The 24,625-nt window shown below is 31.2% G+C and overlaps 3 protein-coding genes across 5 annotated transcripts; 2 read left to right on the top strand and 1 right to left on the bottom strand.

The window, feature by feature from the left end:
* The first annotated feature begins 477 nt into the window (after positions 1 to 477).
* LOC119688520 (homeobox protein 2) lies at positions 478 to 6,336 on the top strand. Its single transcript, XM_038103195.1, has 6 exons — positions 478 to 812; positions 4,119 to 4,543; positions 4,634 to 5,218; positions 5,283 to 5,483; positions 5,717 to 6,126; positions 6,196 to 6,336. The coding sequence occupies exons 1-6, from the start codon at positions 652 to 654 to the stop codon at positions 6,334 to 6,336; spliced, it is 1,923 nt and encodes a 640-aa protein (XP_037959123.1). The 5' UTR covers positions 478 to 651.
* Positions 6,337 to 7,478: 1,142 nt separating this feature from the next.
* LOC119689282 (zinc finger protein 224-like) lies at positions 7,479 to 11,238 on the bottom strand. The gene is made up of 5 exons (XM_038104075.1): positions 11,115 to 11,238; positions 10,803 to 10,982; positions 9,519 to 10,742; positions 9,108 to 9,460; positions 7,479 to 7,957 (listed from the first exon to the last, which is right to left on the bottom strand). Exons 2-5 carry the CDS (start codon positions 10,968 to 10,970, stop codon positions 7,684 to 7,686), a joined length of 2,019 nt encoding a protein of 672 aa, XP_037960003.1. The 5' UTR covers positions 10,971 to 10,982; positions 11,115 to 11,238; the 3' UTR covers positions 7,479 to 7,683.
* Positions 11,239 to 13,541: 2,303 nt separating this feature from the next.
* LOC119687593 lies at positions 13,542 to 21,220 on the top strand. Of its 3 annotated transcripts, none has more exons than XR_005253202.1 (5): positions 13,542 to 14,124; positions 14,549 to 15,724; positions 15,798 to 16,153; positions 17,477 to 18,388; positions 20,984 to 21,220. XR_005253202.1 is itself a non-coding variant. In XM_038101963.1 (4 exons), exons 1-4 carry the CDS (start codon positions 13,876 to 13,878, stop codon positions 18,321 to 18,323), a joined length of 2,628 nt encoding a protein of 875 aa, XP_037957891.1. In that variant the 5' UTR covers positions 13,542 to 13,875; the 3' UTR covers positions 18,324 to 18,534. The 3 variants fall into 3 exon arrangements, 1 of the variants encoding a protein (XP_037957891.1); XR_005253203.1 differs by lacking the exon at positions 20,984 to 21,220 and adding an exon at positions 18,570 to 18,963; XM_038101963.1 differs by lacking the exon at positions 20,984 to 21,220 and having other exon boundaries at positions 17,477 to 18,534.
* The last annotated feature ends 3,405 nt before the right edge of the window (positions 21,221 to 24,625 follow it).

The following is a 24,625-nucleotide window of genomic DNA, read 5'->3' as shown; positions in this document are numbered from 1 at the left end:
TCAAATAACGTTTTTAGATGATCGCAATAAATGATTATTGAGATTTTATTAAAAAAATAGTAAATATTGGTCTTCTAAGTGGTGTATGTGAAAGAAAGGAAAAAGAATATTGGAAGCATGTCGACCATTGATTAGCAAGTTTCAACGAAAGCACACCAACAACAACAACAACAATTAGTGTAAAACGAAAGACCTAATAAATAGAGTAGCATCAACATTTACCTAGAATCTAGGTTAAAAAAATTATGAACAAAATGGAAGATGGCCCGAAATGAAGATCAATTCATTTGCTTACTTAAAAATAAAACATTTGCATTGCAGCGGTTTCAGTTGAAATTTGTATTCGAACCGTGGAACGTACCTCAACGCGTTGTTGGAAGCATAAAAATGACTTTATTGGCTTAGACCAAGAAACGGGAACGCGGCAAAGAGCGAAAGTGTGATCCTATATAACAGTTTATATAATATTTATATACCTATTTATATGTTCATGTACAAAACAAGATTCTGACATACATATATACAAATAAAAAATTTATGAATAATTTTAAATCCAACTGAACAAAAGGATATTGAACATTAATCAGAAAAATAAATTGACAACTATTTAAATACTGAAATACTGAAATTGTTATACATTAAAGTACAAAAATGTACAAGGGATCTACAAAATTAGTGTTCCATTTGTGCCTAATTTTTACTTGTATACATCAGATAAAAACATATTCTCAAGTGTTAAGTAGTAGCAGCTACAACAATGAAGGCCCCAAGATCTACAAGGCGCTGAATATGGATTTAGTATTCCCAAAAACGTAAGTACGCAACTATCATCAAATTCTTAGCTTCACACATCAAACAATGGAGGTATTTTCACATTATAGGTAAATCTCTCACACAACCACAAAGCCCAGTTGTATTCCTAAAAGAGTGTACGACATTTTTAAAGACAACGTTTCAAAATCAGACCTTTCTTTAGGTTTTAAATAAATTATCTTTAAATATACCTATAAATTTCTATAAATATTGAAAACATTTGTGTAAAGGATTTCTGCAAAAAAATGTAAACCTTAACGGATACTCTATTTGTTTATTCACCAACTCTTACACTCCCATATTTTATTTATATTTTTACGTATTTGATTAATATTGTTATATATAATATATTAAATAATAAATAAATACAATATAAATAATATATGTTAATTGTTAATAGCAATCACGTTGGGTTTTAATAATTTTTATAGAAAATATATCAGCTAAGTTGTGCACTGACTGCATGCCTAAACGAAGTGCAGAATTTTATTCGTTAATTTAATAAATAAAGTTGAATATTAGTTTATTAGTTTTTATTACAGGCTGTCTACAGAAATTTTTAAGCATAACGAGATATTTATTGATTTCTTCGATAATACGCCACAATTTTTTTATTATAATTGTGCAATTCTTATTATTTTTAATGTTCATTTTTTTTTGTCGAAAGTGACGCGTCTTATAACGAAAAGAAACTATTTAAAAGTTGAAAGGATTCGCATAGAAATGAAAAGACAACAACAAAAATTTTAGTGAATTTACTAAAGATTGGTAAATTAACTAAATTTGCTTTTAGTTTCTGTTTTGATTTTTTTAAGTGCTGTGAACTAGCACTCTGACTTTTAATTATTTAAATATACACATATGATCGAGCATTATTACTCAATCGAGCATTAAATGCTTTCACAGATCAAGTGAAAGAGCTTACTTTGTACAATAATTGATATGAACTCAATGTAATAGCACAGTTCAATCACCAAATAACATTAATGAACTACCTTATTAGTTTAGTAAAGTGAAGTTAACTATTTATTTATTATTTTATATATACATATATTTTGAGTATCAAGAAAATTTATTTTTAAAATATTGGGAGCAATAATAACTTAAATAACTTAAAGTCTATTAATGCCTAATATCTATACAGTTTATGTTTTTAATATCAGAACCATTTTTATAACAGTATTCGTGTGTCTTCAGGTTTAAAATCATAACAATGAATAATCCTTTTTCTGCTGCCTTTAGAAACCGTAGATTTACTTGTTTGCCCATGCGATGGTTCTGAGAGACCACTGAAATTTATTTTTTTTTAAAACTTATCTATAAAAAATACATTGGTTGTTTGATAAACACCAAAATATTTTTTGTGAATGTTTTCGCAGTAAATTTATATCTTAAAACATATCTATAACAAGATAAATATAATAAACCTGCCAAATATATAGTGTTTGGTTGCAAAGTGATTTATCTTCGGAAAGTAAATTCTTGATTCGAAAAATAGAAAGAATCATATTAATATTTACGGAGATATTTACAGGTTGAAACACCGAAAATATAACTTGAAAAAAACATGGCGTAATATAAAATTCTATATACCTATTAAACACAAATCATAATGATTTAAAATTGGATTTTTCGAAGAATATTCGAAGTTTTTACAGAAAATCTATCTTCTCATAATTTTTGTGGAATTCTTTTAATTTTTTATATTCTAAAACTTGAATAGTTTACGAATATTTTTGCTAAAGAATATTCCTTCCATCATGCACTCTTTTCTTGTAATTGTCCCCCAAATCGAGATTCCTATTGCTTTAAAAATGTTTATTGGACTTAAATTTGATCTACGACTGAAGTTATTTGAATGAATCGTTTTTAAGATATAGTTACTTATAGTACGGCATATTTTTCTGCTACAGTGTCTTTTAAGACCCGACATATTTAATTCTTTATGAAGGAAGGCTTGTTTTGTATAGGTACAGCCTGTACTAATTACGGTTAATAGTAATCTTTTTCTATAGTTTCTACACGGCAAAGATATTTTTTCGATTTTATGATTAATGGTTCAGAATGTAATCCTGCTACTACCAATTATCTTTTATGTCAAAAATATATTTTGTAATTTTTTTATTGGTCTAGGTTACTAGGTAACGTTTTAATATACCCTCCCCTGCCAAATAGAACAACCCCTCTATTGTTCTATTCTCTTGAAGAAAAGTGGAGTTTAGAAAGTAAATACTAAACCCCTCTTTATACCAGAAACACTTTCGTTATTCTATTTGTTATTTTTCCAATTTTTTAGCAATTAAACAAATTTCATTTTTTAAGCTAATAAGAAATATCTCTGAGTAACCAAGTTTTTACAAGTACATAGACTTTCATATTGAATAACTCCTTAATAACAAAGCCTATTCTGACGATCAGTACAAGCGAATTGTAAATACCAGAATTACTTTAGATGGTAATTATTAGTTCAAAAAAAAAAGCGCATAAACACCTATTTTTAACAGTAACCAACATTCATAAGCGTTTAGCTGATCTTGACGATCTGTAGAAGCTTATTATAGATTAACATCAGAGGATGATTACTCAGTTCAAGAACAAAAACTCACATGAACGCCTATTTCCAACGTTGACGGAGATGCATAGTGTTAAAGGAAATATTATTCAAAAAATAAAAAACTCTAGACAAAAAACGTAATATTAATATCAATAATCAAAATCATATGTCATATAAATGATAGCTCATTTTGTGTATATAAATTTATTAACTGCTCATCATTTTTGGTTTCCGGGATTCATTTACACCATGTTACGCAGGCAATCAAATGCTCGCCGGTCACATTTGCCGTCAACTCCTTAACTTTAATCAAAAATAACAACAAATGTACCGACCGTCGGTCGAACTTGGGTTCTTGCAAGATAAATACCTATAGAAGTACTGATCTCACCTATATACCACAGAAACTAAACTTGTTTTTAGCTGAAAAGCATAATGTCGACAATGGTTTTTCAAATAAAATATATTTAGGCTACATCCCCCACAACTCATGCTCACATATAGTACTTATAGGCCTAGAGTTTACTGCACTGATATATCATACACTCCGTTTCTAATGAACACAAATACAATAATAGTATTAACATAATAATTAAGGAACTTAATTAAATTAACATAATAACATGATACATAGAACGATCATTGCCATGTCCATATGTCGGCAAACTGTTTTCAGTATTGATGCCACATTATGAGAAAATATCATTAGTATTCTATTTCATCTTATCCACTAACAAAATTTTTTTTGCAGATTTAATTCAAGCGAGAATGTCATTTCTACAACATCAGAGAGAGCTCCACTAAATGCTACCCAACAATCTTTAAAAGTAGATGCTCAGCCTAATAAATTTGATATTTTTGTAACTCCTGCGAATAATATTTCAACAAATGAAGCAGATTCTAAAAACTCAGAGGAACTAACAAATAATAGCAATGCTGAGACTCTGGAGGAGAATGCATCCACAGGACGTGCTGTAGATTATAGACCTTCATATCATCAACTATTATCACCAATTATAAAAAATGCTCCTCGGCCTGTGCACAATGAAAGAAACTACATGCATCGTCCAGCACAATCATCACTTGGCAAGATTGTCTATCCACAAGGCAATCAGCCACAACCATTTCATCGTCATAGGGTCAGTCAAGCAGAAATCCAGAAATTAGGTGGACAATGTAAGGAATTTAATTTCTTATGAATTTTTTATTAGCTATATATGAAGCAGTACTATTATTTATTTATATTTTATTTTGGAATGCATTTAGCCCAATTTTCTGATCGGTTTACACCAAGTGAAGCTGTAGCATCTGCACATTTTAGTAGTAATAGTAAAAATGTCAAACATTCAAGCAACAGTCAAGGAAATGGAGCTAAAACACCTTCAGCCACTAACATAGTATCATCCTATGTACCACCAAAAGAACTGTACTCTTTTCCACCAAATAGTAATGCAAAATACCCATCGCCATCAGAAGATCCGAAAGCAGCAATACCTTCTGGTACAATAAGCAGCTATTTGCCACCGCCATCTGGACCATTATGGAATGCAGCTGGCTACCCACATTCAGCATCAAACGGCAATAGCAACGGTTATAAATACAATGCACCAGCGAGTAGCAATGGCAATGGTTATAAATACAATGGACCAGTAAATCCCGAATATTTGCCTCCCATCGATGGTAATGACGGAAAAGATCAAACAAAGAATGAAATGGGTGGCGATGATGATGTTGGTGATGATAGTATTGGAGTTTTACCTGCAAGCGCAATGGATGGTCCCAACAATGATGATAGTAAAAATGCTCCACCAGTACCTGTAGACAATAATATGACCGACAACTCCGAAAATGGTAATTTACGCGAAATTATTGGTGCAATATTTTTATAATTTAATATGCCAAAATTAAATTTTAGATCACCATCACGATGATCATAGTCACGATCATGATCATAACCACGACTATCATTACGATCATGATGCTGATCACGACCACCCTCACGACCATGTTCCTGATCACGACCATCATCACGATCATGTTCCTGATCACGACCATCACCACGATCACCCAATTTCTGGTTACGATACAGATAAGGAATATCCAACACCACCTCCAGGTCATAAAAACAAATGAATACAATTTTCTCTTTTCTGCTATCTGAAAATATATATAATTGTAAAATATATATAATTGTAAAATATATATAATTGTAAAATATATATAATTGTAAAATATATATAATTGTATATATTATATATAATTGTAAAAATATTTTTCTGCTTGCTCTTATACATATAACTAAAATGACTTCTTAAAAAAAATTTTTTTTTATAAAATTTGTCTTATTAGGTTGGTTAGAAGAGCATCCGGAGTCGGCACAAAGCGCGCCAAGTTCTGATAATTCCGATTCACCACCGCCAGATGATAGTCCCCCGGCACCGAAGGATGAACATGACCATCATTCTTTTGATTTTCCCGAACACGATTTTCCATCATTTCCTGCATATCATCATTATCCAGAAATTATATACGATGATCATTTTCATCATCACCATCATATTGAACCACCTCCACCACCGCCTGCATTACCACAAGTAACAACGGAAGCACCTCCACCAGAGCCACCACCAGAACCTCGTGTGAAAAAATATTCATATTTCTATATTGGCAGGAAACTCTGGTACATTCCATTATACTTCACAGTTTGGTTCTCCTTCTATGTTTTATGGCTCATATTAAAATCCATAGCTCGTCATAAGGTAAGTACTATAATCTAGATATCCAACCACTTATTTATTTTTTATAATTTCTTTTGTATTATATTTTAGGTAAATTTACCGAACCACTATGTGGCACGAAGAAGTATTAATGACTATAACAGCGTCAAACCACAGGAATATATAAATCTTTTAGCCGTTTCTGTACTAGATAAAATTGAAGAGTTCAAACGAAAATACAAGACAATATAATAAACACTTCTATTAAAATTTATATACGAAGTTTTAATTTAAATAGTTTTATTAGTTGGAATAATATGATTTTTTCACGATGGATGGAATATCTTTCATGTTGTGTAAGAAATTTGGATTGCCATTTTTGTAAAGAAATGCGTTATGATTCTAACCTGGGATCTAGACCATTTTTACTAGAACCAACCCTCACCATTCTTAAACTAATTGTTCTACTATTTGGCTTATATAAATTTAAATGATTATTAGAATAGAATAAGAGGAGGATTTTAGCTACTAATTCTTCACAGGTTGGATTCTTACTCACAATTCATTCTTTAGAGTTGATGTTAATAAGTAAATACACTTCTTCGGGAAAAGTACCATATATGTCACACGGTACCAAATCAAGTGAATACGAGATGAAAGAGGTCTTACAGTGTTATCTTTTAAGATAAGGTAATTCCAATTTTATAAATTTTAAAGAAGATTTCGGCAGATCTTTAATGAATAGACGCCCAGTTAGAATGGAATCTACGGTGATCATAGATTTTATTTAGACAACATTTTGCAACACATTAGTTGTACCTGTGAATAGTAAAAGAATTTAAAATATTGGATAAGAAATTATGTTGTGCAATCCGTTTTTATATATGACCTAATTGCAATGTACAAAGATATTTATGCTTTATTTTTCTTTGATTCTATATTAATATAATGAAAGTTATTTGAACGAAGAACAACGGGACTAGTAATTCTGCACGATTAAGAGAACTGCCTGAATCCAAGAATGCATTTTGTATGAGAAATAACAATTAGAGACTAGCAACATTACAGGGTTAGCAGAAATTTTCGTTTGTCAGATCGTTCATTTAAGAGAGCTTTCATTGGGTTAGTGAAGTATTAAATATTTAATTTACACATGATAAATTACACTTAACTAGAACTTTACTCTATTATGTTATATATACTCTATTATATATACTCTATTATACTTTACCTCTATTATTTCAAAAAATTCTTTTCTTAGATAATTCAGTTTATTTATTTGGTATATTTTAAATATATGCTTTGGGTATATAAATAAAAGTTTTTAATTATGAACAAATAATTACAATTAAATTAAGGCAATTAAATATAATGAAATAGAAATGTTCCAGTATTCCAAAATATAAATTTTAGAAACTAAATTTAACACAATTGTCGTGCAAAATAAACAAAACTATAACTCCTTTTAATGGACTTAATAGATGATATGATTACGCTCTTAGCTGAGCAATAATTGTTTTCCATCTTTTTTAGTTTAGTTAAAAAATATAAAAATTAACTAATTTTTATAGAACTATAATAACAAATAAAATAAGAATCTTAATATTCTATTACTTCATAAACAACTGTTTCACTATCACTGTCTTCTACGACTTTGATCTCTGACGAATTACTTTGTTTTTGATCAGTATTATACCTTACAACTTTTGATATATTGGCCAAAGTTTCTGCGGTTTCAGTCAATTGAGCTTCTTCAGCTTCTAAAGCCAACTGCTTTTCGCGCTCTTCGGCTGCAATTAATAATTGACGCACCTTCACTGGTAGCCCGCCACTCGAACGATTTACACTGCGTGGATTATTAAGCATTTTTGGACTAAAAAAAATGTATAATTAGATAAACAGAGATAGCCGCTAAAAATTAATTGTAATTATAAATTAATATCATTTAAAGTACTGATATTGTTATATACGATTTCTTAAATGTGTTTAGAATATACTCCGAGCAGCAAATTAATTGCTATTCAAAAGCAAATCTATAATTGCTTATTAATAATACAACAATTTTTGCTAATATTATTATTAATAATTGATTATTGAGAATAAAATCAATAAGTGATAAGTTATTAATAAAAAATTGTATTGAAAATAAGAAACTCAAATTGAGTAGACATAATTTTGAAGAAACTAGAACAAAATTCATACAGATAGTCTATTATTGACAATACATATATTGTTTTTCCAACTTCTAAACAAAACCTACTTTGTTCCCTGAAAATTATAAATGTGAAATATATAACTATTTATGGCAGTTATTCTGTGTTACCGTTGTAAGATAGTCAATTATAATTTCAATAATTTTTCGATTTGATTTGCTTGGACTCAGAAAAAGTTCTAATGCAAAAATTTATTCCAACTAAAACTAAAAACTGAAATCAATTATTCCACAAATAAATAGACAGATGGACAGACAACCAGATTGTAAAACAAATAAATATATTGAATAACAGACAAACCCTTATATTAACAACTTGTCACACATATCATATTTGCCACATTCACGTTTTAGGTGAAAAGGCTTAATTGACTTTATCAACTAAAGAAGTTGCTTTATACAAATATCAAAGAACGTATATGCAGCTGACATAGTCTTCCTTCCAATTCATTTAAAATATAGTTTCTTAATAAACATTTAATAAACTTGAGTCTAAATCGATCTTTGGACCCGCCATATTGAAGTGATTAAATTTGTTCTTCTTCATCCAAGTTGACTTTAATTTCTATCCCATCCATACCGAATCCATTCTTACTCCTAAGGAATTCCTATATCTCTCACACTATTATTACACTATCATCTATATCCTAACCCATATATACAAGGAGATCTTTTGAAAAGACGAATGGCTCTCGGAAGTATACCCGATCACTTTAAAATTCATGAAACGACTGTAGTAAACGCTAAACTAAATATAACTCTTCACAATTGTATGAAGTATATAAAAAACTTTTTATAGATATTTCCTTACCATGATCGTAACTCGTCAATGTTTGGAACTGTAACGATTTTCTTTTGCACACCTTTTGCTTCTTGTTCAGCTAATTCAACAGGATGTGTTTTTTTTGTATGTGAACGACAATTTGAGCCGTTCGAAAACGTTAATTGGCAAAAGTCACATTTATAGGGTCTTAAGCCAGTATGTAAAATAAGGTGATTCTTTAAAGCTTTACTTCTTTTAAAAGATGCTTGGCAAAAATCACATTTGAACTGTCTTTCATCAGAATGTACCAACATATGCATTTTAAGTGTTCTCCGGGTATTTAGATTCATGCCGCAGACCGTACATGTATAAATGCAGGCAGTATGTATATCTGCATGCAACTGAAAAAATTTTAATCGTTGTTAGTCTGTGGAATTATTTTTCGTCAGATATATTTACCTTTAAGCGTGCCTTGTTTTTGAATCTCTTATGACATACATCGCACTCAAAGGGACAATCACTAGTGTGAACAAATTTATGTTCATTTAAAGCTGCTCGTGTTTTCAAACGCTTACCACAAATGTCACAAATGAATGGAGTATGATTTGAGTGAACGCAAGCGACATGTTGTTTCAATACGGCAGCTGTTGAAAATTTCTTTGGACAATGCGGACACGGTGTTCTCATTTTCTCCTCAGGTGGCAAATGTGTTCGTATGTGAGTATTTAATTGCCTTACCGTAATAAAAACTTTGTTGCATTGAGAACATATAAATTCTGGAATGTCTGGTTCTACATCGTGTATGACCATCATATGTTTGCGGTAAGATGTAGGATTTTTATATATTCGATTACAGTGTTTGCAAGTAAACCTTAAATCCTCATCGTATATACTTAAATGCGACTCAGTAACAGATTGTGAAAACGATTCACTCTTCGTGTCATCGTTTTGTTGTTGCGATAAATAGTCAATATCTGCGTCATCATGATCTTCATCAATTGAAATATGACTATTTTTAGTATCTACTTCAGCATCGTGTTCAGTATAAAATTCTGTTTCCGCTTCAGTATCCAACTCAGTGTCACCATCATCTTCAACCTCTTTATTATCAATAATGTCATCATCATTTTCATCAGCTTCAACTTTGTAATCACCTTCACTGTATATCTCAAAACTATCAACTTCCATATCGTTAACTTCTTCTATAACAGCTGCACTAGATTTTTTGTCAATGTCTGTTGTAGCAGTTCTTGCAGTTTTCCGATGTTCTTGTTCTCTATCCAAACTAGAGACTAACCGTGTACGGCTATGCTTTAAGTCGTCTTGATTAGAATATTCTATGTATGTATATTTTTCTTCTAACATAGCTTTCTCATCAGTAGCTTCTTCTGATTCTTCGATTTCGTAATAAATTTTTCCTATTTCATCGGAATCATTTTCTGTTGAACCAATTAAGCTGTCATTCAACACTTCCTCTTTAAATATAAATCGACGTTCATTATCTATTAGTCCATATTGTGTACGCGCTTTTATAAGCATACTCCTTTCATTAGTATTCAAGTTTTGCAAAACAGAGTACATGGATTGTACCTTGTTTACTCTATCAGTGAAAGATATTAATGACGATATTAGGCCATAGCATTCATGACATAAAGTTTTCGGCAAGTCATCGCAACGCTTGATCTACAAAAAAAAAAAAAATGAATTAGTAAAATTGTCACTTTTATATGGAATATCACGCACATTCACCCAAAAATATTTTCCAATTGCGGTAGCAATATTCGTATCCACTCCATCTAACTCTTTGCAAGAAAAAACACTGCAATTGTTGGAATCCTGTTTAGCGCATAGACGACACCACCGGTGCCAATCTAGTTCAACAACATTCCTTTCGTTCTGTTCCCGCTCCATATTACCATTAATCTTAAAGAGTTAAAAATGTATTTTATTTTTGATGATTTGCGTATATACAGAAAAGGAGTAAATTCAATATAATTGAAACCAAACAAAACACGAATAAATGAAGTTATATTATAACAAAATTTACGTATTTACCCTTAACTAATAAATGACACACAATTTAATTGCGAAGTTTAAAACAAATTCCGTGAAATTAATTTTAAACAACATATAATGCCTTTCAACAAAATATGGAAGCGTATTCACCCAGCAAACAAGTGACAGGGTTGCATTTTCTAAAATATCAAAAATAATATATTTCTATATATATAACACAAGACTTTAGGCCGTGTACGAGTTTAAATAAATTGAGGTAAAGTAAATTGAAATTTCCTACGAATTTTTTGAACTGCACTTATGTAAATATTTATTTATTGCATTTATTAATTATTTTTGGTTAAAAATTTTCAAATTTATTTATTTATTCATATATTTAGTAAACATCTTATAAAATTTTCACAACGATAACACCTAATTTTGCTAATTTTTATCTTATTTATCTTACTTAAATTCTCGTAAATACCAACATTCGCTGCCTTACCGACATAATTTACTATTTTCTTCAATTTACCATATATGATAATAAAATTATTTAAAAGAGTTTAATTAAATTGTTTAAGTATTTGCTTATATATCTACAAATATTTTTGGCACTTTTGAATATAAATAATGTTATAACTAAAGGTGCTTATAAATTTATTTATAAATTTGGAATAATTAAACTGTTAACTAAACAAAACTATTCGAAATAATAACATTTAAATGCTACATATAAAAAGTCTTTAATCATCTTATCTTATCTAAATTTGACACTGACAGTTCAATGTATTTTATATTGAAAGCAACAGCAAAATTGAAAATGATCGAAATTCGACATAAATGACACAAAAAATAAAATGTAAACATAAACAAAAAAACAAACAAAAATGTAAACACAAATTAACAAGAATTTTTTAAAATATTTCTTTTTTATAAATAAAATATACAATAAATGTATATAAATAAAATATATCATATATTATTTAACAAAAATTTTATATTCAGTTGGATATCAGGACAGATTATAGATAAAAGCTTACACGTTTGTATGGTGCATCTATAATGGTTGTAATTCAATAAAATAAAATATTATTAATATTAGGAAAAAACAAAAGAATTGGGAATATGTAGACTGAGGACGGTGAGCAGTTGTTTATACTGGCCACATTATGCATTAAATTATTTAAATTTTCTGCGTTTTTCATGCTAATTTATTTTACTCTAACAACACAAAATGTAATGTCAGCTGTTTGCAATTAAAATGTAAACAGAAATGCTCTACAACTAGAAATTTTTAACACATAAAAGTTCTTTCCCATTCCTTAAGTAACTTGTGCTAATGTAAACGACAAAAAGCTCACTGTTACTAAAGGTACTTTCGGTGGCTTGTAAGTATGGCAAAAAAACAACAAATTGCTGGCCTATTCTGGCCGAACTATACGTAAAACAACATTACTGGCCAAGCACATCGGACAGTAAAAAAATATGTGTTACTAACGCAATAAGCGAACTATTGTGAACCTTCGTTGGAAACTTCAACGAATATTGCAATCACATGTCAAAAATTATATGTAAATAAAATTTCAAAAACTTCATAAATTTTAATATTGGAAAAAAGGAACAATTTTGGTGTTTTATTTTGAAATTTTCAACATTTTTACCATTCCTTTTAATTTTTGTTAATTAGTTATTTTCATATGCAATCTAATTTGCTTGCATTATGCTATTTCTGTTATTTATCAAAACATACCACTTAACAGATCGCAACAGTGAAGTCAATGCCTTGCGAAGCCAATATAGGCCAGAATTCTTTTTTTGCCACACTTGTGAGCTACCCAAAAGACCTTAAGCAACTATCTAAATAAGCAGTGGAAACGTAATATTACGAATTTTGAAATTGTGAATATAATTATTTTAAAAATATGCAAAGGTTTTGTAGAATATATAAAGAAAAAAAAAGTAAAAAACACATTAAATTTTTTAACTTGTTAGACGCTAACAAGTTTATATATATTAAACCATAAATGTTTTTAACTAAAATTAATTTTATTGTAAAAAGAATTTTCAAAATTTGATAAACTATTACCATTGATTTTAATTCCGTATTCATTTTTAGTTCAGTAAAATAGATTTAAATTTAAACAAAATTAATGTCGCCTTAGGTTTTGTGCACATACGAAAGACTTGTCAATTGTGAAAACATATATCAACATATAATATAAATAGTATATACATATATGCAGCTCTTAAAAATAAATTTTCCTCAAGTAAAATTACAAAAAATTTGAAATATATGTGATATATTTTATATGTAAAATGTAAACAAACAAACTATTTTATATGCATAAATCAGCTTACGCTAATGGAAACGACCAAATCAATTGAAATTTAATTAATATAAGTAGGGGAAACGTTAAATTAGTTTTTTAAGTCAAATAAATTTTTACTTTTTATAATGATTATTCGATATTTAAAATTGTACTGTAAATTTCCCTTTCATAATTTCCTTTCTGTTTCTGTGTATGCGGGTAACTCTGATGTGTCAAGTTTGTCATACTACAATGTAGCAAGCGGGTTTGCTTTCTGAAATTTGCCGTTTTGTTGTGCAGTCCACAGGAAATGTTTGGAATTAGTTATTTTAGCTTCGAAAAATAGTGGAAAAGGATAAATTTTGCATTGAAACAGATAAATATAATTTGCTGGCTCAATGCTTATAAATTTACTACATCACATCCACCATATTGCAGCTGATTGTTAAAACAACCAACAACAAATTCGTTCATAAGTTTGGCACTTAATTTTTGTACAAAAAAAAACAATGCATACAATGGAAAAAAATTCATTAACTGTTGATTGTAGTAGCAACGGAAATATTAGTGTAGACTGGCACGTGTGGTGCCGCCTGTGTGCCAAGGAGGACACGCAGGGTAATGTTAACGTATTCTTTAAGGATGAGATTCAAAGTGGTACATGTTCTATGACAGCAGACGCCAAAGACAGCGAAGCTCCTCCAGGCAACAATGTTTTAAACTTAGTCGCAGCAATAAAGAAATTTTTGTGGGTAGATGTGAGTATTGAGTATTATATAAAATTTTATTAGTCACTTTTAATGTGGACAACATCCAAAAGGCGCTACATAAATATTTGTTCGGAATATTTATAAACTATCAAAGACAATGTCTTATGTATGTTAAGAAATATTTTTCTTTTATATAAAAAAACGTAAATATATTCAGTCTTGCATTGCTCGTCTTTTTAATACTCCAGATGTAATGGATAAAGTTTTCATTCTATTTTTACATAGTCATGTAGAATTTTCAACTGAGTTTATAGTCTACATTTAAAGATTAATTTGATTATATATATTATAAAGCATCTGGTACGTTTAATATCACTTAATTTATATAAATTTTGCATTTCTCGATTTTTTTTATATATATTTACATCCCACATAGTCTACTATATGCAAATAATCATTATTTATTGAGTAGATTAACAAAGACGACAAGTTGCCGAAAATGCTATGTCCAGAATGCTTTTCACTTGTTACTTCGTTAGAAAATTTTCATGAACGAACTGAAAAGGTTCAGCAGTTGTTTAGTGCATTAAGCGATTCAACTGAAGACAGTATAATAGATGTTAATGCGCTTCGTTTAAAATTTGGTCTACTGGATGAAGAAAGAGTACACGTACTCATGCCGCATCCTTCGCCGGAAGTTCACTATTTTGAAACAAAACCGAGAATACTTGAATTGGAAGAAATATTGCTTGAAGGAGAAACAACAACAGTTGCTAAAACTGCTGCTGGAAGCGATATAATAGCAAACCCGTTGGAACAACAATCTCCTATAAGTATAAAAAAAGAAAAGACATCAGAAGAGTGCAAGACTGATCACGATGACGTTTTTGAGGACGAATATCCATTTAACGAGGCATATAACTGCGAACAAGCTGATGGCGAACGTGATGGACTGCAAGAGTTTGAGTTTGATAATATATTAACAAGTAAGCCGTGCAATAATTTAATCAATATAACTTCAAAAAATGAAACGAAACCGCCTACATCAATTGCGCAAGAAGAATCAAGTACAACAAAAGATTTTAACAAAGCTGACACAATTAACACGCGTCTTTGTCGTAAACGTAAGATCGCCAACGCACTGAACGATGATTCTAGTGGTTGCAGTAAAGAAAAAAGCACCTGCATAGATTCATCAATGAAATCTGAAACAAGTGAGGAGGACAAGGATGCATTTATTACTTGTAGCGAATGTCCGCGAAGATTCAAGCGCATTCAAAACTTTCGCCAGCATATGAAAAAAACACACCTAAAGGAAACACCCATTGAGCAACTTCCATGTACATTATGTCCGCGGGTATTTGCGACGGAGTATCAACTAAAGAGACATGCTAAAGTGCATCTGTCACTTAAGATGAAAAAGATATTTCCATGCTCATATTGTGAAAAATTATTTACAACTCCCACAATGGTTCAAGCACATGTAAAGAATATTCACCGAAATGAGCGACCATTTATTTGTGAAGAGTGTGGAGTACGTATAGCAACGAATACCGCCCTTAAAGACCATATGCTTACACATACTGATTATGCGCCTTTCAAATGTGATGTGTGTAAAAAGGGATTCAAAAGTAAAATCCGGCTGAAGGTAATTTATTTGAAATTAATGCATTTTCAAACAAAATAACTAAACAATCAACAAACAATCCTTTATTCTTTAGAATCACATGGAGATTCATGATCCGAATAAACATATTTGCGCCGAATGCGGTCTACAACTTAACTCTCGAGCAACACTAAATCGTCACTTGTTAGTGCATTCAGACAAAATGCAGCACAAATGTGATTATTGTGGACGAGCGTTCAAACGAGCCAAAGCGCTGAAAAATCACCTCATACTTCACACTGGTCTTAAGCCGTATTCCTGTGATTTTTGTGAACGAACATTTGCTAATGGTTCCAATTGCCGATCGCATAAGAAAAAAGCACACCCAGAAGAGTTAGCAGCACTGGAAGCATCAGGTGGAGGTAAAACGTACACCCGGAACATACCTAAATTGGAAGCATTAAAAGCAGTGTGAGTGAAACTGTCAGTTATTAATGTGTATTCCACTTTTATAGTGCAGTTTTAAATCCTTGCTAAAATTCTTTATTTTGTTCCCAACTGCTAATGAGAGGTACACTCATTTTTGTGTTACGTCAGACTTTCTATTTTTATATATTTTATGTTCCTATTTTCAACGCCATCAAGATTAGCAACTACAATTTAGTAAAGCTACACCAACCCAAAGACATATTAATTTTATATATACATAAAATTTAGATAGAATTTTTAACATAAATATAAGCATAGGAAGAATGACCTAGTAGTCCAGTTCCTTATTCTTGGTTAACTATAAAGTAAATTTTAATGTCAACTCACAAATAAATAAATATTAATTGTTGCTATCGTAGTTCTTGTAGTTTTCAAAAATTTTAATTTGCTTTTCACAAATTTATATATCCTTATTTTTTTATCAATCTAGTCAGCAGTTCGTGATAATAATAGCGAATGAGTAGTTTTACTTCCCCAATCATCGCCAGCGACGATCAAGTGCGACACTTTCGACACCTTCCAGAAGGACTTAATGAGCAGGTCCCAGCGGGTTACAACGACAACAACAAGCTAAACTTTGCTACTCAAAAACCATGCCTTCGTTAATGTGTTTGGTGTGGTGACCCGTGGAGTTCTATAGGGCAGAAAACATGAAAAGATTTACAAATACGTATACGTGCGTTAGGATATGGTTAGGTAAGGAAGTGTGTAAGAGATTGTTGGGAACAAAAGTGGTTTAAGGATTGTTGGAATTTTAATTGAAGTTAACCAGGGATGGGACATAGAAATCTAATCACTTCAGTGGGATAAAGCCTAAAGATCAATTAGACTCAAATTGATGCATGCATTGCGACAAGAAAATATTTTGTCGGCATCGTGGAAGGTTTAGTTTAGCACATAGCTCTACCCTGACCTCCATACAATGTTTTTGTCGATGTTTTCACATTCCTTATTTAATCTTTTTTAAGCCTCACCATTCTTGCCATTCCATTGCAATTTATTGCTATTTCCTGTCTCTAAATGTTCTTTCAAGTTATAACCATAAAAACATCAATAAGAAGCTAAGAAAATTAAAATAATTTATTTCATTTATTGTTAGAAACAAATATCAATAAAAACAACTTAAATAATTTTAGACTTATTTTTATTCTATTTTCAATATATCGACATTAATTATAAGCTAATAATTATATATCAAAACACCAATCAACATATTAAAATACATAATGGTCAAGTGAAAATCTTTACAAATACTTTTTGTCTCTATGTTGATGTTTTAAAATGAATTATTATTTTATTTTTTAGCACTAAAACTGCGGATAATCTTGCGCCTGTAGTTTCAAAGCAAAGTGGTTGCTTTGCATTTGGTAAAAAGCCAAAAGGAATACCAAAGAGTCCTGACGAAAAGTCTGCCCAAAATTTAGGTAAACAAAATTCCATCGGAATCGATCATTCAATCTTAACTGCAGATTCAGTATCCAATTCAATTTGTGCGCCATCAACACAACCTGATTTAAGTTCGCTTCAGACGGCTGTAATTAATGCTAATTTAGTGAGTGGCAGTAACAGCGCTATATGTCCGATTCCGATCGATAATTTATATAATCATATAATGAAACAAGCAACGATAACGGCACAAAATCTAAATTCAATTGAGGCAAAAGTTGAAAGTAATGACTCCAATGTTATGCCACGACATATCAAACGCCCATCAAGTGAAGCACCATCTACTTATGTGAATATTGAACACGATGCCTCTTCGGATCTATCAAGCTTACAACGGCAATCCCAGACGCAATCTCAATCTCAACCTCAACTTCCAACGCAACATCAACGACAACAACAACCACGCCAATTACATTTGCAACAAACACAGAACAATTCCATTGCTGTATCGGCGGCAGCCACAACTGCAGCACAGGAATTCTACAGTCAAATTGTAAAGCATCGTGAGCAGCAGCAGCAGCAGCAGCAAAACACACATTCACAACATCAGCAACATTTAATAGCTCAACAACAGCAGCGTGATGAGATTATTTCAATACGTAGTTCAGATAGTCAAGCATCACTTATGACCGCAGACGATCACTCAAATACCTCAGCGCACTTTTATAACCATGTCAGGCAGAATCAGCCCGAGCCATACATTTAAAAGTAAATTAGCCCACAACAATAACGAATGCACAACCAAAATAACTGGAAATCAGAAAGAATTTGGTAAGTTACGGCATTTGCAAGCATTTGTGTTCCAAGATGTGTATATAGTACGTTTGCTTAATACTTGTGTTGTATTAAAGTAGTAGGAAGTAGTTTGAAATCCTGCCTTTGAAATATAAACAAATAATTATTTAAATAAATGTTAAAATGACTTTTGTTTACTTGTGATATGTAAAACAAGTGTACAAATTGGCTGATCTGAACAGATAAGTTATGAAAATAAGATAAGATAATCTGAGTGTAAGAAAGCAGTGCCAATGTAAATGATCGCAATAATTATGGTTTCACCTCAAGGCTGCTGAGTATATTGTCTTGATAAAATGCAGTAAATTAATTAGGTATATCCTTATTATTGTATTATTATCCTAATAGAACTGGCTTTCTTTATAAAAAATGAACTGATCCAACGCACTATTGAATTGTCCCAAGAACACATCACCATACGAGAAGAGAGATTCGAGAGCCTGCCTGTGCAATTTAAAACTTAGTGAGAAGCATGTTCCAAAACTGTTTTATTTCAAGAAGTTTGCCATTACTAATTTTTTTATAAATTGTAAAAAAATCGCTGGCATAAAATAAATAAAGAAATAAAAAAAAATTCCTCTACAATTGCCTTTCATCCAACAGCTGTTCAGTTGATAACATAAACTGTCAAAATATAATTAAAATGTAAAAGGGAAATTTTTTTACTTCGAAATAACTTGTGTCTGCGCCATCTATGAGTGATTTGTCACCAACTGTCAAAATATCATTGTGCACATCAAAATCAAATGTCATTTGCCAAAAAGAAATATTTTGTGTCTAATATTACATATTAATATTAAGTGCATGCTCAAGTTGCTACAAAATATGGTTTTACTTTTGTTATATTAGGTCTGTTCCAAGGGCTACTCATAGTAACTTTGAGTGACACTGTGTATACACAAGTGCGTTCCACCAGCAAATTTTCGTATATTTTCGTGTAAATTTAACTTGTGTCTCAATTGAGTTTTACTACGAGTAGCTCGTGGAACAGACCTATTGTGTACTACGTTTAAATGACTTCGTATTTATTTTCTTAAAACATCAGATTTTATAACCACGATTCACGATGTTGATTTTCCAGATAAGTCCATTTAACAGATATAATTTGATTTGAATAAGTTTTTCTACACTGCGCTATCTATATGTCAGTATAATTTTATTGAGATCCAGCTTAAAAATTTGATGCATCTACTTGCTACTAGTTAGTGTGATAATTGTAAAAATAGCATTCGCTAGTTTTCGTTAGATGGCGCTTGTGACGTTGTGTTAACATAATCAATATAAACATTTTTATAATTTCAATATTCAAAAGTATATAAGTATGTGATTTAGCGAGTAAAGTTACTCAAATTGCTGACTCAACTATAAATCAAAGAAATATATAAATAACAAAAAATGGGATAATTTATTTTTATCAAAAATATTCAAAGCTACAGTGGTGGGTACGTTCAATGTAGTCTCCATACTTTATATTCCAAGTTAAGGCCGTGTGCGAGTTCTAGTAAATGGAGGTAAAGCAAATTGAAATTTCCTAGGGATCTTTTGCACCGAACTTATGTAAATATTTATTTATTTATTTATTTATTGCACTTATTTATTATTTTTGGTTAAAAGTTTTCAAATTTTTTAATTTATTTATTAAACATCTTTAGAAATGTTCATAATGGTAAAACCTAATTTACCTAATTTTTATCTAACCTACCCGAAATTCTGATAAGTACTAACATTCGCTGCCTTACCGACATAATTTAATATTTCCCTTAATTTACCATCAACTTACTCGAACTCGCATATGGCTTTAATTTCAAAACTGAAATAAAAGATTTGAACCGTGTGCGACTTAGAGTAAATTGGCTGAAATGATCGTTCTAAAGCTTTTGACAAGATCTGGCATGATGGCATGATAGTAAAAATGTCTCATATATGTGTTCCAGGCAGGGTAACTAAGATCATCGGCCGCTTCCTACGTGGGAGGTCCTTTCGCACGAAAATCAACAAAGTTCTCTCATCAGTTCGAACTATAGAAGCAGAGGTTCCTCAAGGATCGCCATTTCCCCCACTTTCGTCAACATTTATACATCTGATAAACCCAGGCTTTGTGAAAACTTTTTAAGGTGCCATGGTACATTAGGGCGAATGACATCTTCAGGGACCTCAAGATTAAGGTAAAAGGATACATAAAGGATAAAGCCTTGAAATTATTTACGAAAACTGACAGGTTTACCAACACCGCGTTATCGAATCTCAGAATGGTTATATACTCCTCGGGAAGGTATGCAGATCTGAGATCAGTTACTGCTTAGTCTGGTGAAGTGATAAACAATAATTTAGTCCAGGCGTAGAGAGGGGTTATGAAGAAATCTCGTAGCTAATAGAAAGTAAAAGTGCTTAGGTGCACTGACTCAACTAACCTCAACATAATAATAAATAAATTTGAAAACTTTTAACCAAAAAATAATAAATAAGTGCAATAAATACTCGAACTCGCACACGGCTTAAAAGATTTAAAAGAAAATTTAAATATATATTTAATATTTCATATTTATAATTTATATATATTTTTTATTTCAGTGCGAAATGTTTTACTGGACATGTTGGTCGTCTTCAGCGAGAAGATTATTTTGTAAATAATTAAAATTTTTTAAGAAGAAAAACGAATTTTGGTAAGTTATAGAAGTGAAATCTTTATAATGATTAATATGTGGAAAAAATATAATTTTTGTAAAAATATATTACGCCAAATAATCATAATAACGTGATATGCCTATGTCAATTGCGATTACTGAATAGAAAAATAGAGAGAGAGAGAAAGACGTCTCCCGTTTTTAATTTATTAAATCCCACTTTTTTTCTTAACTTTTAACACATAAAAAACCACAACATTATATACATATTATATACATATATATACATATTACATACATATTATATACATATATATACATATTACATACATATTATATACATATATATACATATTTAATACATATTATGTACATCCGCAACATTAGGGCACTATAGATATTATGGTCATTGATTGTTCGTCTGTAGTTTGGTGCATATGGTCATTTAATGTCATTTTCAATATCATTAAGACAAGCTTTTCGAGGTCCTCCTTTCGATCTACCACAAAGCACGCCAAAAATTTCCCGTGACGGTTTTTTTTTTTTGATGATCACATTCCTGTTCTTCCAATTCTTTCTAAGCAATTTATCCGTAACTTTATTTCTTTGTATTTCTCGATGTTCTGAAACTCAGAGAATTGCCTACTATTTACTTTCTGACCTCAGCTGAATTTTGCATTGCGTCGCAAGCATTATTTTTCTTTTAATTAAAAATTTAAGTACTTGTCGGTGAAACGCATTACCTGTATTTTCCTTTAAAAGATCTATCAAACGATAGCATGTTAAAACTTGCTAATATTTCGTTTATAACTTTTGTTTCCTATATTATACTTTGTTAATGTTGATGTTGATCCTTTTTTTGAGTCAGCGCAACTGATGGCACTTTTACTCTTTGATAGCTGGGGGTACTACAGGGTGCCACCCATCTCATTGACTAACTTATGTATTCCCTATAAGCTTCATGATTATCCAGTAATTGATCTACGATCTGCGTATCTCCCCGTGCGGAGAGTGATTACTCTAAGATTAGATAGTGGTAAGTAGGATAGCCTGTCAATTTTCGCATATAACTTTAGGGCTCTGTTCCTTATGTATTTTTGATCAATCTTGAGATAATTAAAGCAATTTCATCACTAGAACAAAGCGCGATGTCTCCATTAGGCTCTTAAGCCAAGATATTGTGAGCCTCCTCGGTGATATGTTCTTCCTCTTCAGAGTCATAATCATAGTCTTCGTTTGGCTGGAATTGAGGCTCTATAGAGTCAGCAAAGGCCTCGGCCTTTTCTGAATCTGTGTATGCTGTGCCAGTTGCCCTATGAATAGGCGGCACTGCCTATTTGCGTTTCAACCTGAAGTATTTGTTTATGGCCCAGAAGGATTTAGTACCGGTTTCTGGTCTCAATAGGAATTCGCCCCAGTTTTCATTTCTGAAGATGCCAATCTTTCTTCTAATTTCCTTAGACAGTCGGCTGGCTTCTGTTCTACTTCCCGGGTCTCCAGTAATCTGGGCAAATTTTTTAATCTGGGACTCTATTACGGTGCCTGATCATGTATTTTATATGTTGAGGAAGGTTGAAGTAGTTGCTGGGTTTTCTATTTTTGATAGTAGAGCTGGAATCTAAAGCCTTCTTAATTTGATACGTAAGGTTTCGAATACTTTCCTCCAGGTCCATTAAGGTTTCAGGTTAGTTTAACCCTCCTCCAATATCTACTAGATTTTTAAAGGCGGCCCAGTCAGTTGTAATGAACGTGGGAGTCGTAATATTAATGAGGCAGTTCTCTAAAATAAATAATACTGGTTTATAGTCCGAGTCCAGCTCGTCTAAGACTTCAATAAGCGCAATAAAGTCTAGGTTATTAGATATGGCATGATCTATAATGTGGCCGACTCCTCTACCATAGTATGTTGGCTCGTTAGGCACGTGTAGCTGCAATAAGTGGTCAATGGTGAATTGGGCGATCACCTACCTGCACTATTTGTGCTACTGTCACCCCAGTTTCTGTGAAACGCATTCAAGTCACCGGCCAGAAAAAAGATGGAATTGTTATTAAATTGCGCTTCAAGGTCTCCTAGGTAGACTTGTATATTCGGTGGCCTATAGACTGAGGTAAAGTTTGACCTATCATGACCTATATAACACGTGGCGTAAGATTCATATTAACGATCCCACTTCTAACATCATATTTGTATTTCTAGTTTTATTATTATTAGTAGTAGTAGTAGTAGTAGTAGTAGTAGTAGTAGTAGTAGTAGTAGTAGTAGTAGTAGTAGTAGTAGTAGTAGTAGTATTTTTTTATTTTAGTTCAAAAACAGTATAATATTTCAATCTTAAAACTAATTTTACACGTTGATTTATGTTATTAATCAATAAATTACAAAATATTTACACAATAAAATATTGTTACTTATTGAACTAAAGGCATGGCCCAAATGCCGTCTGCCAACAAACTAATTAACTAATAATGAAGTCTTCTAAAGCTAATCAAAATATATTTTGCAGTATATTAAAGTAGAATTGTAAATATTTTTATTGTTCTTTTTCTATTTTATTTAAAACTAAAAATTTTCATTTATTATTCTATGCCTGTAATTAATTGCATCTTTAACATAGCCAGAGAGTGCGGTCCAGTTTTCCCCGTTTAATGCCTCTATTATTTCCTCCTCTGTAAGAGTGTGCTTCCTATAGAATTTGTAGTGCATTTCTTTCAGCATTGGACGTAACCCAATAAAGTGTACTATATCCTCTGGCTGGTCTAAATTACACAATAAACAATATGTTGAATTTACTTGCACATATGATCTATAAGGAACTTAAGGAGTTCGCCCAGAGTTTTAAAAATCTGGCTGATAGTTCCAATAGTATAATCATCCTTAAAATAATCGCGTAATTTGCCATTGCTGCCAATGTAAAGTTAGCTCTTTCATTCGCCATAATTTTTATCAATATATTTTTTTGCCACGAACGCCATACTTCTCTATTTTCGAGCAACAATACCAATACCATTGCCATTTTTCAACAAAACCTGTCTTTGTATTTGCAAGGAAACGTGCCAGAATTTTAGGGAGTCTATTGTTACTCAGATTCATGACGTGATTTATATATTTAAAATGTAGTTTAGCGTCTCTATATATAAAGCTGACAATCCGGTTACTAAATGTAGCATATAGTTGGGCGTGTTTTGCGGTAACTTGAATGTTCTTTTTGTAAAGTACCTTTGAAGCATTTCTACTTCGTTAAATTCGTCTATTCCCCATACCTGTGCTGCATAAAAGAGGATTGATCTTACTTGAAACTTTACCGAGGTCGCAACCTAATTTTTTCCTAAAATTACTTTCCAAAACGAGTTTATTGCTTTTCTGACTTCACTTAATTTTTTACTGAGATGTTCATTGAATTTACCATTATAACTGATCCAAACTCCTAAATATTTGTATTCTTTCACTACTTCTAACGCTTCACCTTATAAGTTCCAAATTTCATTTTTCATAAGCCTTCTGCAGTTCCTTTTGAATATCATAATTTTAGATATTTATTTTAAGTTTCCATATCATACAGTAGGCATATAATTCATTGATCATAGTTTGCAT

Source organism: Teleopsis dalmanni, chromosome X (genome assembly GCF_002237135.1).
Source record: "Teleopsis dalmanni isolate 2A chromosome X, ASM223713v2, whole genome shotgun sequence".
In the NCBI taxonomy this organism is placed as follows: Eukaryota; Metazoa; Arthropoda; class Insecta; order Diptera; family Diopsidae; genus Teleopsis; species Teleopsis dalmanni.
Note: the sequence above shows the minus strand (reverse complement) of the source record. Positions and strands in the feature narration are given on the sequence as shown.

What these genes read in the sequence shown, in the direction of transcription:
- LOC119687593 (XM_038101963.1), top strand. Translation starts at nt 13,876, where the DNA reads ATGCATACAATGGAAAAAAATTCATTAACTGTTGATTGTAGTAGCAAC. An exon ending in AGAAATTTTTGTGGGTAGAT is followed by an intron (nt 14,125 to 14,548) that starts GTGAGTATTGAG and finishes TTTATTGAGTAG; the next exon opens with ATTAACAAAGACGACAAGTT. An exon ending in TTGGAAGCATTAAAAGCAGT is followed by an intron (nt 16,154 to 17,476) that starts GTGAGTGAAACT and finishes TTTATTTTTTAG; the next exon opens with CACTAAAACTGCGGATAATC.
- LOC119688520 (XM_038103195.1), top strand. Translation starts at nt 652, where the DNA reads ATGTACAAGGGATCTACAAAATTAGTGTTCCATTTGTGCCTAATTTTT. An exon ending in GATTTAGTATTCCCAAAAAC is followed by an intron (nt 813 to 4,118) that starts GTAAGTACGCAA and finishes TTTTTTTTGCAG; the next exon opens with ATTTAATTCAAGCGAGAATG. An exon ending in GACCGACAACTCCGAAAATG is followed by an intron (nt 5,219 to 5,282) that starts GTAATTTACGCG and finishes ATTAAATTTTAG; the next exon opens with ATCACCATCACGATGATCAT.
- LOC119689282 (XM_038104075.1), bottom strand. Translation starts at nt 10,970, where the DNA reads ATGGAGCGGGAACAGAACGAAAGGAATGTTGTTGAACTAGATTGGCAC. An exon ending in GAAAATATTTTTGGGTGAAT is followed by an intron (nt 10,743 to 10,802) that starts GTGCGTGATATT and finishes TTTTTTTTGTAG; the next exon opens with ATCAAGCGTTGCGATGACTT. An exon ending in ATTGACGAGTTACGATCATG is followed by an intron (nt 7,958 to 9,107) that starts GTAAGGAAATAT and finishes CATTTTTTTTAG; the next exon opens with TCCAAAAATGCTTAATAATC.